Source organism: Malurus melanocephalus, unplaced genomic scaffold (assembly GCF_030028575.1).
Source record: "Malurus melanocephalus ecotype Western Australia unplaced genomic scaffold, MMel_1.1 scaffold_256, whole genome shotgun sequence".
Lineage (NCBI taxonomy): Eukaryota > Metazoa > Chordata > Aves > Passeriformes > Maluridae > Malurus > Malurus melanocephalus.
This window is the reverse complement of record NW_026623488.1, coordinates 662623-675628: the sequence shown is the minus strand read 5'-3', so window position 1 is coordinate 675628 and position 13006 is coordinate 662623. Positions and strand designations below refer to the sequence as shown.

The window sequence follows — 13006 nt, the reverse complement described above, 5'->3', positions numbered from 1 at the left end:
GGCGGAGCAGTCGCGGCCGCCCCGTCCCGAGGGCACCGGCGCCGCCCGCCTCCGCCAGGCAGCGCAGCCCCCGCGTCCGGTTCCAGCTCGCCGTTCGCTTGCCGCTCCGCGCCCTTCTCTCTCCCTCTCGCTCTGTCTCCCGGGCGATCTCGGCGGGGCCGCGATGGAAGAGGAGCGGGCGGGCGAGCAGATGAGACCGTTGCTCACCACGGTAACGCGGGGTGCGGTGCGGTGCGGTGGGGGGCGCACAAAGGGGCCGCGCGGGGCAGCGCCGTGCCCGGGGGCCGCTCTCCTGCCGGGGGCCGGGGGACGCGGCGGGGCTCCGGCTGTGGCTCCCCGGCCCTCGGCGGCGGGACCCTGTGGCCCGGGGGTCCCGGCCCCTCTCGCCCGGTGCGCCCGCGTGCCGGCCGCGTGCGCGCCGCCCTGTCCCCCCCCGCCATCCCCGGGGGGCGGCGGCGGGGCCGGAGCCTTTTGTTCGGCCGCGGGCTCCGTGTGCTCGGCGGCCGCGGCTGCCCCGTCCACCCCCCCGTTCCTTTGTGAGAGCCCCGCAGGGTTTGTGCCGGCGGCGGTGGGCGGCGCGGCCGCCCCTGGCCTCGCCTTTCTGCCTGCCCCGCTGGCTGACGAGTTCCTGGGCGAGGAGAAGTGCGCACACATGGCAAGCGGCGAGCTTCCCCTTGTCCTCGTGTTGCACGGCGGCGGGGTCGGGTCGGGTGGTGGGCACGCTTCCCCGGCGCGTTTCTAGTCCTGCGGAGTGGGAATGTTGGTAGGGTGGAGATGGGTGAAACTACGGAGCTTGGGTTTATTTCCTTCTCGGGCCGGGTGGCTCAGTGAAGCAGGCATGTGTTGCTTTCCTGTGCTGCTGAAAAATACATGTGGTTCCACGCTTGTAATTTCCCCTCCCTTCAGATGACTCAAGGTCTGGATTTTGTTAATGAGCCTCTGAGCTCTTACTCTGATGTTCTCCTTCAGGGTCTTTYCCAAAAAGGTGTCACGCAGGGATTTGTCTTCAGTGCCTGAAGAGGAGGGATGTGTAGTTTGTGACACAAAGAATGCTGTGACRGACAGAGAAATAACACTGAAAACACATGAGTTTTCATCATTTTTCCGTTACCCTTCAAGGAGAGACTTGAGTCACATTTGATAAAATTGGCAGTCTAATGAAGTGCTCGTTTCCTGTGACATCAGTATGTTCAGAGTGTTTTTCCTTTGTTATAACAGGACTGTTGATAACTTAGTGGTTCAAAGGGTGATAAATTTTGCAAATGTTACAATCTTTGTATGTTGACTTCAGAAGTTGATGTTTGTGCTCACCTCTAAAGGTTTTGCAGATGTGTTATAGACTGTTTCTCCACCTTGTCACTGCCTTATAAAAGGCATATTCCCAATTCCTGTTAACTTGTTCAAAGTAATTATGTGTRAGAGCAGACTATCTGATAGGTTTAAATTCACATTAAAACTACCTTGCTCCCCTGTATGAGGTATCTCTTCTTAACTAGCAGGAGAACACTCCCATATAGTAAAGAGATGCTAGTCTGTGTGGAGCGACTTGCAAAAACTTAAGTGTGGGATTACAGTGGAAGATGATTACCCATAGGTGAATCCCAATGAAAAGGATATTGCACATGTCATGAAAGTCAGTGTGCCCTAAGYACATTTGTCAGGTCTGGGAGCAGTCATCTAGGTTCTGTTGTAATAGAAAATAAAAGTTTTTTGGGAGGAACTCCTGCTGTATTGTTGCATGGTTGTTTTTGATGCAGGTGTTTTGAACAGAGATGCTCAGTGGAGTGGTCCAGGTTGGTTTCCTTCCAGCAACACCTGACCTTAATGCAGAGTGTATTTGGGAAGTAATTCCAGCTGAGTTGAAATGGTTAGAAAAGTGAGAGGGCAGAGGAATTGTTGGGAACTAGAAAAAAATTAATTACTGGGGAAAATACATGATGTAAATGGTTTACAGAAAAGATATGGCATGCTGATTTTTGGGTAATTGCATAGTACAGCAGTATTGGATTTGTTGTGGGTTTCATATGCRAGAGGTGTAATTTTGTATATATAAGAGCTTTAATCCAAAATGTCTTTTTGACAATAGAACTTGACTTAATTTTTCTAATCTTGTGTTTCTTGACAGTATAGGCCATCTTCCTGCTAGAAAAGCTTGCTAAAACTGCTTACATGTGCATAACTTTTTCAGAAATAAATATCTCAGTAAGATGAAAGGACTTTGTGAAGAAGTGCTGATCAAGTCTGAGAACTTTATTGGCTTAAAAGTACAGAAGTGTGATCAAACAAAAGGATGCCTAAAATTTCCCTTTCTTCCTTCCTCCAGTGTTGTTTCTGTGTTCATATAGTATTAGATATATAATGAGTTATGATCTGGTGCCTCTCTTATGGAGGAGCACTTCTGTCAGTCATATTTTGCCCCCTCCCATTTAGTTAATCAAAAATACAGAAAAAATCCTTTAACCTTGATTGTTTTGTATTTTAGGTTCAGTCTTATAGAAGAAAATCTATAGTTATTGCARCTAAAGAGCATCTGATGGCCAGAGCATCATGGGGTGACTAGAGAACACCAATAGGAAAAAGATCTATAACTGCATTAATCCATGGTTCTTTCATGCCTTAGATACTATAAGCTGTTCTGCCCATCATGTTAGGAAAGATGCATTATTATTGGAAAATGTTCACTGAGGAGCAACAAGATATGAAGTAGTTCAAAGATGATGAAAGATTCAGCAGTCTRGGATTTGTCAGCCTAGTAGAGATGATGGAACAATGATATGGTAAGGACTCCTGTGGAGAAAGTAGGTGAACATGGGAGAGGAGGCACACAGTCAAATCAAACTTAGGTGCTAAATTCAGAATAAACAAAAGAAGGTGATTCTTCACTCWGTGTAGGGTTCACAAGTATATTTGCTATACAATGTATACAATGTGGACTTAAGGGGAGTTTGTAGAAGCCGTGGAAGACAGATACATTGAGGTTAGTAAATGGATGAGCAACARCCTCAGGAAATCTGAGTTGAAAACAGCTGGAGGTTGTGAGTGTAAGGAGTAGGAGTTGTATGCTTGTCTTGTTTTTCCTCTTCCCTCAACAGCTACTTAAGGTAATTGTTGTTGGGTTTTTTAAATAGGAGTGGGACGTGGTAGTTTGTTTTCTGTACAGTGGTGAGTTTGACAGTTATAGTTATGGTATTAAAAATGCGTGATAATGCATAYGAGTGATCTTAGTTCTTGCTTTTGTGGTTATGGTGTTCATTACAATATAGTTTGGTGTGCTTCTTTGCAACACTGGTAAGTAACATTTAAAGGAATGTGTATTGCAGTTGTCTCAGGCATTTGGCAGGTAATATTTTTGAAATACTTTGTTATCTTAAAGTAGATGGAAACTTCTTTTCTGTTAATATTCGATGCTACTTCATGTGTATCAAAACGTTCAGAAGGTTGTGGGCCATACAGTCTAGTTAACTAATGGGTTTGTTTGTGTCTTCTTTCAATGAAACACATCTGTTTTTATCATTAATTCTACTGTAGATGATGATAGAACTGGAAGTAGTTCTGTTGGAGAAAGGCACATTTCCAGGGATCTCCTTCTGGCTTTCCTAATCAAACCAGTAAGGTACTGTGGTCTGCCTTATCTCACTGAAGARGGCATTAGTGTCACAGTGCTTTTTCTGAAGTGGCTATGTGGTTGGCTACAGGTTTTTTATTTTTTTTTAACAGCTGTGCATGCACATTATCAGGTGGGTTACAGTCACTGTCCTCTACTGTCATCTTATTTAACATGGGGCTTCTGCGATGTTAAGTCAAATGACAGGTCTCTGAAGAGCATTATGCTGATGATTATAAATTTTTTTTCTACTAATGTTGTAATCTTGAACTGGTGTTTTCCSTTTATGGCTGGACGAGGGTAACTGAGGGTATGTTTGTACTGCATAATTGAGGACTGTGCAGGAAACTCTCCTCCCCCACAAGTTTGTGGCATCTGGCTGAACAAATGCTCTGCACAAGTTAAAGCAATACAGTTATAGCTGTGTGGCAGTACCCCAGCTAAATAGTCCTGATCGAGAGAATTGTAGTGGTTTGACAGACTTGTAGAGTTGCAACTATGGCTTTGGAGAGACAAGCTGCTTTTCTGTGTTGTGCTTTTGTGTACAGTGCGTACCTTGTACAGCTTGCACCATGTAGTGGGCCTCTGTAAGCTCTTAAGTGTATGTCTGGCAGTCTTTCTGAGTTCTTGAAAAGTTACCATGGCTGTCAAAAACTTGTTGTGTTATTTGAGAACTTTTATTACGYTTCATTGTAGTAGTTCTGTTTGCTGTCCAGAATAAGCAGGGGTGTACCAAGTTGAGTAGTTGTTGGTTTATATCCATGTGATTCATCTGCTTCTGCAGGTGACTTTTGACATGTTGCCAAATTTRTTATGGGCCTCTGAATATTGATGCCCCTTACACAAAGATATCTGTTGCACATGACCTTTAGTGGCCCTGAAGCAGTGGTGGTACTTAGTAAATAGAACTGCTCTATAACTAGTGGTAGATAAAAAAAAAAGGTCTCCAAAGAGTACTGTCATGCTTTTGATATAGCACATTCTGAAATGATAAAGTTTAGGGACACATCAGATTTTTTGCTAAAATGAAGATAGATGTCCGGCTAATGTTTTTAAATAGTGATATGAACAGTGAAGTTCAAAGGAGTGTTTTGTAAATAAGGACACAGAGATGAGCAGTCAGTACTACTTAACCTTGCAGAAAATGTCTGAATGGTAAAATGTGAATTTTGATTATTTTACAAACAATCTTACACTATTAATGAATATTTGCATTTCTATTTGCAAAATTACCAGTGGATGAAAATATGATGTTATTTTAAAAAAAGACCAACGTATGTTTAAAATGTCCCAAATCCACCTTGCCAGCATATCTCAGCAGTTATTAGAAGGGATTATCTGTCTAAGAGTCTTGTGTTAGTTTGTGTGTGGCACCCTCAGAGTTCCTTCTTTCACTGGGAATTAAATTCTCTGTGCAAGTGTCGTAACTTAGAAAATGCACATTTTAACCAGTAGATGGAGCCATTTTAGTTATGTATCAGCGTGCTTATATACCTAAGTTTGGAAAACTTTGTTTCTTAAAGTGTTTTCAGTAGTTTGTCCTTAGAGGATGGCTTACAGGTTTTTTATMATTTTTTACCTCCAGAGAAGACTAAATGTTTTATTCTTTCTATAACAGTGAATAATAACAGGACTGTACAGCAGGAAGGCTATTCCATTTCCGTAAATGTGGAGAAAAAAGTGAATGCTTGTTCTTTCTGTGAATTACAGTTGTCTCCCTAAATTGTCCAATGTCACGTGAGCAGAGCTATAGCCTTTGTACACCTTGTGTTGCCTGAAGTAACTTTGCAGAATACTGATCTGTAGTGGTTTTACCTGGATGGTCTTGTGATTTCTGCCCAGGAGAGGGTGTTAGCTCAAAGTTTTTGGAGCTTTTTGAGATTTTGTTTTTCCTCCCCCTGTCCCTGAAACTAAAATAACTCAAATCTTTGTAATGAAATGGTTGTCCTGTTTGGGTATACTGGCACCAGTTGTCTTATTTCAGTCGTGCTGGAGTGCTTCATAACCTTGCAATACCCCTGGCTTATTAATTCTAGCGAGTCCCATTTTAGCAGAAGCATTCCCAGTGCTGTACTCATTGTATTATCTTGTATCTTCCTTCAGCATCCTCTTTTCYAAAAGTTTCTTTTTGGAGTTTGACTCTGCCCCTGCATTATATCCTTAATAATGTACCACCTAGACCTTCCCTCTCTTCTGTCTTCTGCTTTGAAGATGATTTTAGATTAACACAAAGCCAACTTGAAGAGTAGGAGCTTATTCAAATCTTCATTTGAACTCTAAATACATGACACTTTGTGTGGTATAGGTGAGTCATCTTCTTTCCCAGAATCCTATTGTGAGAGATTTAGAGATTTGTTGTTGGTTGTTTGTTTGGGTTATTCAAACTCATTGTAAGTTTAAATTTTCTACAACTGATATGGAATGGTACTGATATTTTTGTAAGATACAGTTGTGCTGTAAAGTATCTAGACTTATTTTCTTAGCARTAGTGCTAAAAGAGATATCCTGAAATACCAGAATATTTTTAAACTTAAAAACAGACTYGAAGGTTTTTTTAAACTTAAGTAGATGCTTCTGGATTGGGCACCTGTTGTCACACTGTTGTCCCAATTTAACAGAATGTCTGGAGTCTGCCTCCAAACAAACTGGACCTTCCTGTGAATGAGGCATGTGGGTGGAAGCTGTGGAAAGGAAGTGGAAATTATAGAGAAGCATCCCCTGTATGTTTAAATTGTGCTGTTTGACCTACTCTGCCCTCTGCTACTGTTGCTTTTACAATGCAGCTATAGTACTGAGGATATGGTAGCTGAAATGTGCTTTCAGGTGGGGTGAACTGAGGACTTGTATGAAAACCTGACTCTTTTTTTCATTTACTATGTTTTTACTATGGGGGCATGTGTGTATTAAGAGTGTCTATGTGGAAATGTCTTGCAAAACTATGCTTCCCTAAAATGTGAAGTGAAGATTTATTTTTTCCCTTACTCATTTTTGTGCTAGGATGATTCCTTTTCATTTTCCATGACTAATGTCTACTAAATATATGCTGGCTGTGTCTTGACTGGGATCTATTTTGGGATGAAGAAAAAGGCAGCTACGTTATTGTGAATACCTTGGTTATGGCAGGGATAATGATACCAGTAATTCCTTGCTAGAAAGGGTTTAAAATTTGCTTCCAAAAAAAGTGTTGCCTCTAAAYCATGAACACGCTGATTGTTTCACTAGCATATTATCATCAGAATACTAGGGAATCTCTAATCAGCCTGCTTTGYGTGTATGTCTTTGTTACCAAAGAACAGAAAGAAGTTAAAGCAAACTTTTTCATAGAGGTGTTGTAATAGAATCGTGTTTGTTGTCCATTTCTCAACTGTGGTTGCTTCTCACTGCAAAAATTGTGTTGCTATGTCAAGAGATTCAGTAGAGTCTCTCGCTGTGTTCAGGATCTCAAAGAAATTGTGCTAGAGTGGAAGCATGTGTGATTTCTTTATTTYAGACAGGGTTATGAGTGAGTTAGTACAGCTGGTAAATCACATTTATCGCTAACTGATCAGATTTCAAGTTTGCATTTAGAAGCCCTGTTTCTTCAGATTTTCTCTTGTGTTTCTAAGTAAAGGATGGTTAGCAGATGCTGGTGTGAATAACACCTTGTTGTACAAAGATTTATTTTCTGTTTCTGCTGTATAACTTAAGTTTTGGATGAAAAAATTAAAATRTGTTTTCTCCCCTTTGTAGCACCCTTCATAGCAGAGCTCTGGTTTATATAACTCCACCCCTGCACAGTTAGATAATCTCTATATATTCCTCCCACTCCTGGTTCCACCTTTCATGTATTCTGTTTTGCATTTGAGCTCAGCCACAGGCTCCCTTTTCTTTCACACGGGTCTATTGTCAGGCCTACTTGAATTCCTGCATGGAGGAATGGTTCCTGTTGTGCTTTGAGGATGTTGTCCTTGAAGATCAGCCAGTACTCCCAGACCYCCGTTGTGGTCTTCTGGGAGATTCTGCCAAGCAGATCCCTGGACAAGGTGAAATCTGCTCTCCTGAAATGCCATGTTGTGACTGTGTACTGGGTGGTGCCCTCTATGCTGTAGCATTTAGCTTTCTCCCTCTCTCWAGACTTTTAACTCCACAATATCATGACTGCCAGCAGCCAAGGCTGCTCTTAGCTTTSACATCTCCATCTTCCTTTTTTCCTTCTTTTTCCTTCTTCCTTTTTTGTGAGCAACAGGTTGAGCAGAGCATATTCACTAGTTGGGTCATTGACTTGCACCAAGAAGTAATKTCAAACTAACTCAAGAAAATTCTGGAGTGCTTGTGTTTGGCTATGCCCTACCAGCAGATATTAGTGGTTTTAGGCCCCAGTGTGTCTGCAATCATGAAGCTTCCTTCASCTTTCAAATGAAGGCTTTTTCTATGGCCCCTTCTTGATCAAGCAGTCTGTAGCAGGCACCTAGTACAAAGTTGCCCATGTTGGACTGTTCCCTGATCCTTACCTATAGGGTCTGCAATGCCTTGTCACTCATTCTAAGCAAGGAAGAATGTGTTGCAGCCAGCTCTTTGCATAGATTGAGTCCCATGTTCCTTACCTTTCCAGGCTGTTTTTTCTAAAGAGCCTCTGTCTTTCCATTGCAGCACCTTAGCCATGTGAGCTGTCCCAGTATCACTTTCTAATTCCCGTGAGGTTATAGATCTGCAGTGGTGCCTGGAGTAAGTCGCGTTACTTCCCATGCTGTGTACAAGCACTTGAGATGGGCTCACTGACAAGGGAAATGTGTGAGCCTCCTGATTGTGTTCTCTTCTCCTTGGTGTGACAACCTTTCTCCACCATGCCTAGTTTACAGTCATATTCACAGGTTTATTGTGCCTGATGACAAAGATACTCTTGCCATGGTTTGTCAGATGGATTCTTTTTTCCCTGGAAGACATTTCTGTGGTCACAACATACAAGCTCTGCTAATAACTATATACTGGCCCTCTGGATGCATCTGCTCTGCCCTAAGCCTTTTGCTTCTCATTGGAGAGACTGAGAAACACTCAGCAAGCATGGTCTTCCTTGTCCACAGTGCTCAGTAGTTCATTTTTGATTTGCTCAGAGGTTGTATTTTGGAAGTGTTACTGTTGTCTGTATGGATAAGCAGGAAAGTCCAGTATTTTGAAGATTGGATGAGTCTCAGTCAGCAAACAGTAGATGTTCAGCAAACARCAGATCTCCCAGGACCTCCTGCTTATCTTATCTTCCCTGTTGTGCCATGTGTTCATCCCCTCCTGCAGCTCTTCCACCTGGCCTACTCAGCATCTCAAAGACAGCACACCTCCCATAGGTGAGGAATGCTACTCTGACAGCAGTGATCCAGGGAGGAGCAGCAGGGGCTTCCTGCAGGCCTGCACCTGGATGGTGACATCCTCCCTATGCAGTTCTTGGAGTTGGCATCTCTGATGTGCAAGGAACTGTTCCTTTGGTTGATGTTGGAGACCTCGCCTTGTAATGTTGCACAAATTTGAACGGCGTTTCAGGGCACTTTGTGGCTTTGGCTGTGACATCTGTTGGCTGAGCCCTGGTAGATCGATGTGCTGCACCCAGGTTTATGTAGTGAAACTGTTACACCGTACCATCTGGTTCTGTTCACAATAAAGATTTAAAACACAGATGTTCATGTGAATGTTTTGGTCTACCTGCAGTTGGTTTTTGATAGGCATGTCATGTCAATATTAYTTTAACAGCTTCGGTACTGTAACCTTGTAATGACTGCTATTTCTTCAACACAGATATTTATTAACAATAATGATTAAAGTTTTTAGTTGGCTAGGGTTGTTGTGTTGGCCAATGTTGCATAACTTCTTGGCTTCTCAGCTTGGAGGGACCAAACACAACAGATTTTCATGTTTATATTTTGCCAGATCCTTTGCCTGTAATAATAGATACCTCTTTCCCTTACCTGGATGTATTTAACAGCATTTAATAAATACCTCACTATGTAGAGAAGAGACAGCTCTACCATATTGGAGATGCTTCAGTTTTTGAAAATCTATTTTTTTTTTCTTTTTGTCTCTGATATCTGTACATTTGTTGTGGCTGGAAGCACTGTGGCTTCAGTCTATGTTCTAGGAATTTCTTCATCTCTGTCTCTTTATTTTATAGTTTTAGATTTTAACTGAATATAGTTTTAGATTTTAACTGAATAATGCTGTTGGTGCTTACTAGAGCAAGACAAAACTAGATGATCTTTTCTAGTTGCTCCTCGGAAAGAATGTTTAAAAGAAGGTATGCTGTGGATTCTCTGACTAACTCGTGAAGTCAAAGGACTGATTGCAAGCTCTTTTTTTAGCATTCTAAGCARCAAGGTGGGATTATTTAGACTATTGCCAGATTTATTGCTTCTTTGTTTCTATTAAAAAAGAAAAGGCTATTGGAAAGATTGTATTTAAATTTACTGCTTGTTTTAGGCTAGTGATTTTTGGAATTTTTTTTCCCTTTGGCTTGTGTAGCACTATTGTGRGTATATACTGTTATGTAAGCACATGCATTTCTTTAACATGTCAGACATATTTCCAGACAGACTTTGTGTACGAAAAAGGAAATGAGAAACTTCTCAGTGAATAGCCACAGTTGGTGTTCCTGTTAGTGGTAAATTCTACATTTTGTTTGTCAAATGACTACACCCTACCAGCCATGAATTTTAAAACTGTTTATATAAAAACAAATAGATAGCATCTGATGATTGTTATGACTCATTTAAGGAAGTGATAAAACCCAAGAGTAGCAGAGATCCTTTCCTTTTTCAGCTTGGGTTTTTTTTTATTAACTTTGCTGTGCTTGTGTGGAATTGAGAATATCAAAAAGGAAATTATTAAAGCAGATACTTTTAATTAATATTTGGTTGAATTTCAGATAGATAATAATAGGATGGAGAAGCACGCTTCTGTTTATAAATTAAGTTTACAAAACCACCYTCTATTTTTAGATTGTAAATACAAGCAATTTGATTAAAGCTATTCTAACTGATTTTTGTGGAAATCCTTGTGTTTTTCAAACTTGCTGATAYATGCCAGTCAGAAAAGGAAGCACAGCCTTTCTTTTGCTTGTTAGCATCAGTGTTGCCTTAACTGCTATTGGTATATTAAATGCTGGCAATTGCTTTAAATTTTTTTGAAACATAACCAGAGGGTTTTTTTTCAACATTGTGTAGTGTACTTTGCTAGATCKACTTTGATTGCTTTTACTGAAGTTTCTAAATGATTCTTGGGTCTTTTTTTTATACACAGATGCTTTAGGTAGAGCTTCAGCTGAAGATCAGTTTATTGAGAAGYTGAGAGTATTTTTCCTGAAAGTCAGTCTAATGAACATTTATTTTTAAGCTAAGTAAAATAATAGATTTGAAACTTCAGAGCAGGGCACACAAAAAAAAGGTTAAAAAAATCTAATCACCAGGAAAGAGAATAAATTAAATAGGGGTAGGATGCTGACCTTTTTTTTTATGGGAACTTCTGTGCACCAAATAAATATATTTGACATAAGAAACCTTATTTGTCAGACAATATTAATGTACTTAAGTTAGTCCATTTATAGACACAAATTCCAGTTCTTTATGACTTCTGCATAGTGCAGATGGGTTTGGTAGGTAGCCTGTTGGCTTGTAGTTCAGGAAGATAGCTATATTCCGTCATATTCTTCAGGGTGAAGCCAAATAGTGTTAGTCTGARGCTTTRAYTCTTGAGCCTTTGCTGCGAAGATAAAAATGAAGAGCAAAATATAAATAGGGGTCTGAGGATATTTGATRTGCTCAAGGTCAAAGAATATAGGTACTACTTGTATTCTGTGCTTTGCATTGAAAGAACCTTTTGAAAAGCCAGGCAAACAAGAAAGTTCAGTGTGCTTTTGTCATTGGTGATGGGCCCAGCTTAGTGTAAGCTGTTTGGTATATGAGATTTTAATCCTAATACAGAAATAACTTGAAATACACAGCTTTGTTAAATAAGATAATGAATTTCTCTCTGTCACATTCAGTGATTTGTTGTATGACTCGATATTTACAGTATTTGCATTTATGGTAGCCCAGSCTGGGTGTCTGATGATTATAAACTTGTGGATGCTGGAGGCAATGTAAAGGTGAGCATTTGCATGTGAAAACTGTAGTTCTCAAACTGGGTTTACTTCCTAGTCCACATCTATCAACCATAGCTCTGTTTCTTTGGGGGAGGGGCAAGGGAGTAGGTCTCACTTGGAAAACTATGTTGGAGGTGGATGCATTAACAAATAATTAAGTTTAGCTTTTTGACAAAAGGCATATTTTGTCTTTGGCTGTTCTTGGAAGAAATGTATAAGGCTTGATGATCTTTGCTTGGACAATAACTTTTCAAACAGCTAAGATTGTAGTCTTGTCACCCTAAGAGTTTGCTGGAGAATGCTCCTGAGTTGAAATTGCCACTGGAGCATATKCTGAGTAAAGTCACAGTTAATGTGCTGGGGGAGGTCATAGCCAGAAAGTGAACTTGGTGTCAGTGAAAGCACCAGAGACCCAGGAAAAATGTGTATCTGTTTTKCAGAAGTGGCTTCTAGGGAATGGTGGCAGTATTTCCAAACAGAGTTTTAAGCTTGTTTTAGAGGGCTGCAGAGGTGGCAAGAGCTGAGGAGACGCATGGGCAGTGGCAATACAGGTGTCAGGTGCTGTGGAAGCCATTGAGAGCCCAAGAGGGTTGTGGCTGGGGAGCTGAGTACTTGTAGAAGTGACAGAAAGGGAATCTTGTTTGTATCCATGCRTGTTTCTGGAAATAAAATATAAGTGTACATGTTTAAATTTCTAGTGAAGAGTAAAGAATACATAGYTCCAAGATGGCATGTTTGCTTCTGTCTCATGGCTTGCATTACTCCTACAGTCAAGCTCAGAGGATAAATTATAAGTAAGACTGCAAACAGTTTTATGCATTATGGCCACTTTATGATATAGAGAACGTGTTTCCTGCTTCACTTGTCTTATGGTATCAAACAGGCTCTTGGGTGAAGACGGAAAACAGTTTCCTTCCTCTCTTGAGGGTTGCTAAAAAAATCCAAGTACCATGAATGTATACAATATGCTATACAATTTAATGAAAGCTGAACAATGGCTTTTTATTGGTGAACAGATTGTTTGTGTGTATGTGTGTATTTATCTTTAAGGCGTACTAAATTAAAATGGAAGAATTTATGTATTGTTAGAGAAAAGAATGCACATGACCTTAATTTGGAGAACTAGCCTCCTGTAGAGCTCTATATTAAAATATTCTTATCTTGTACAAATCTGTCACGAACAGATCCTTAATAAAATTTTTAAGTTCAGTAGYATTCCTGAAGTGAAGTATGAGATAGAGAAGGGAAGAAAAATCTGCAAACTGCTTTCAATGTCTTCTTGCTTACATAGTAATCATTAA

General features: G+C 40.7%; 1 protein-coding gene across 1 annotated transcript in view; it reads left to right on the top strand.

Moving 5' to 3' along the window:
* Positions 1 to 15: 15 nt before the first annotated feature.
* The window catches only part of SLC4A7 (solute carrier family 4 member 7), a 93742-nt gene continuing 80751 nt past the window's right edge, over positions 16 to 13006 (top strand). Inside the window, exon 1 of the mRNA XM_057375714.1 lies at positions 16 to 211. Coding sequence (XP_057231697.1) covers positions 164 to 211 — 48 coding nt within the window. The 5' untranslated portion in view covers positions 16 to 163. The remainder of the gene's footprint in view (positions 212 to 13006) is intronic.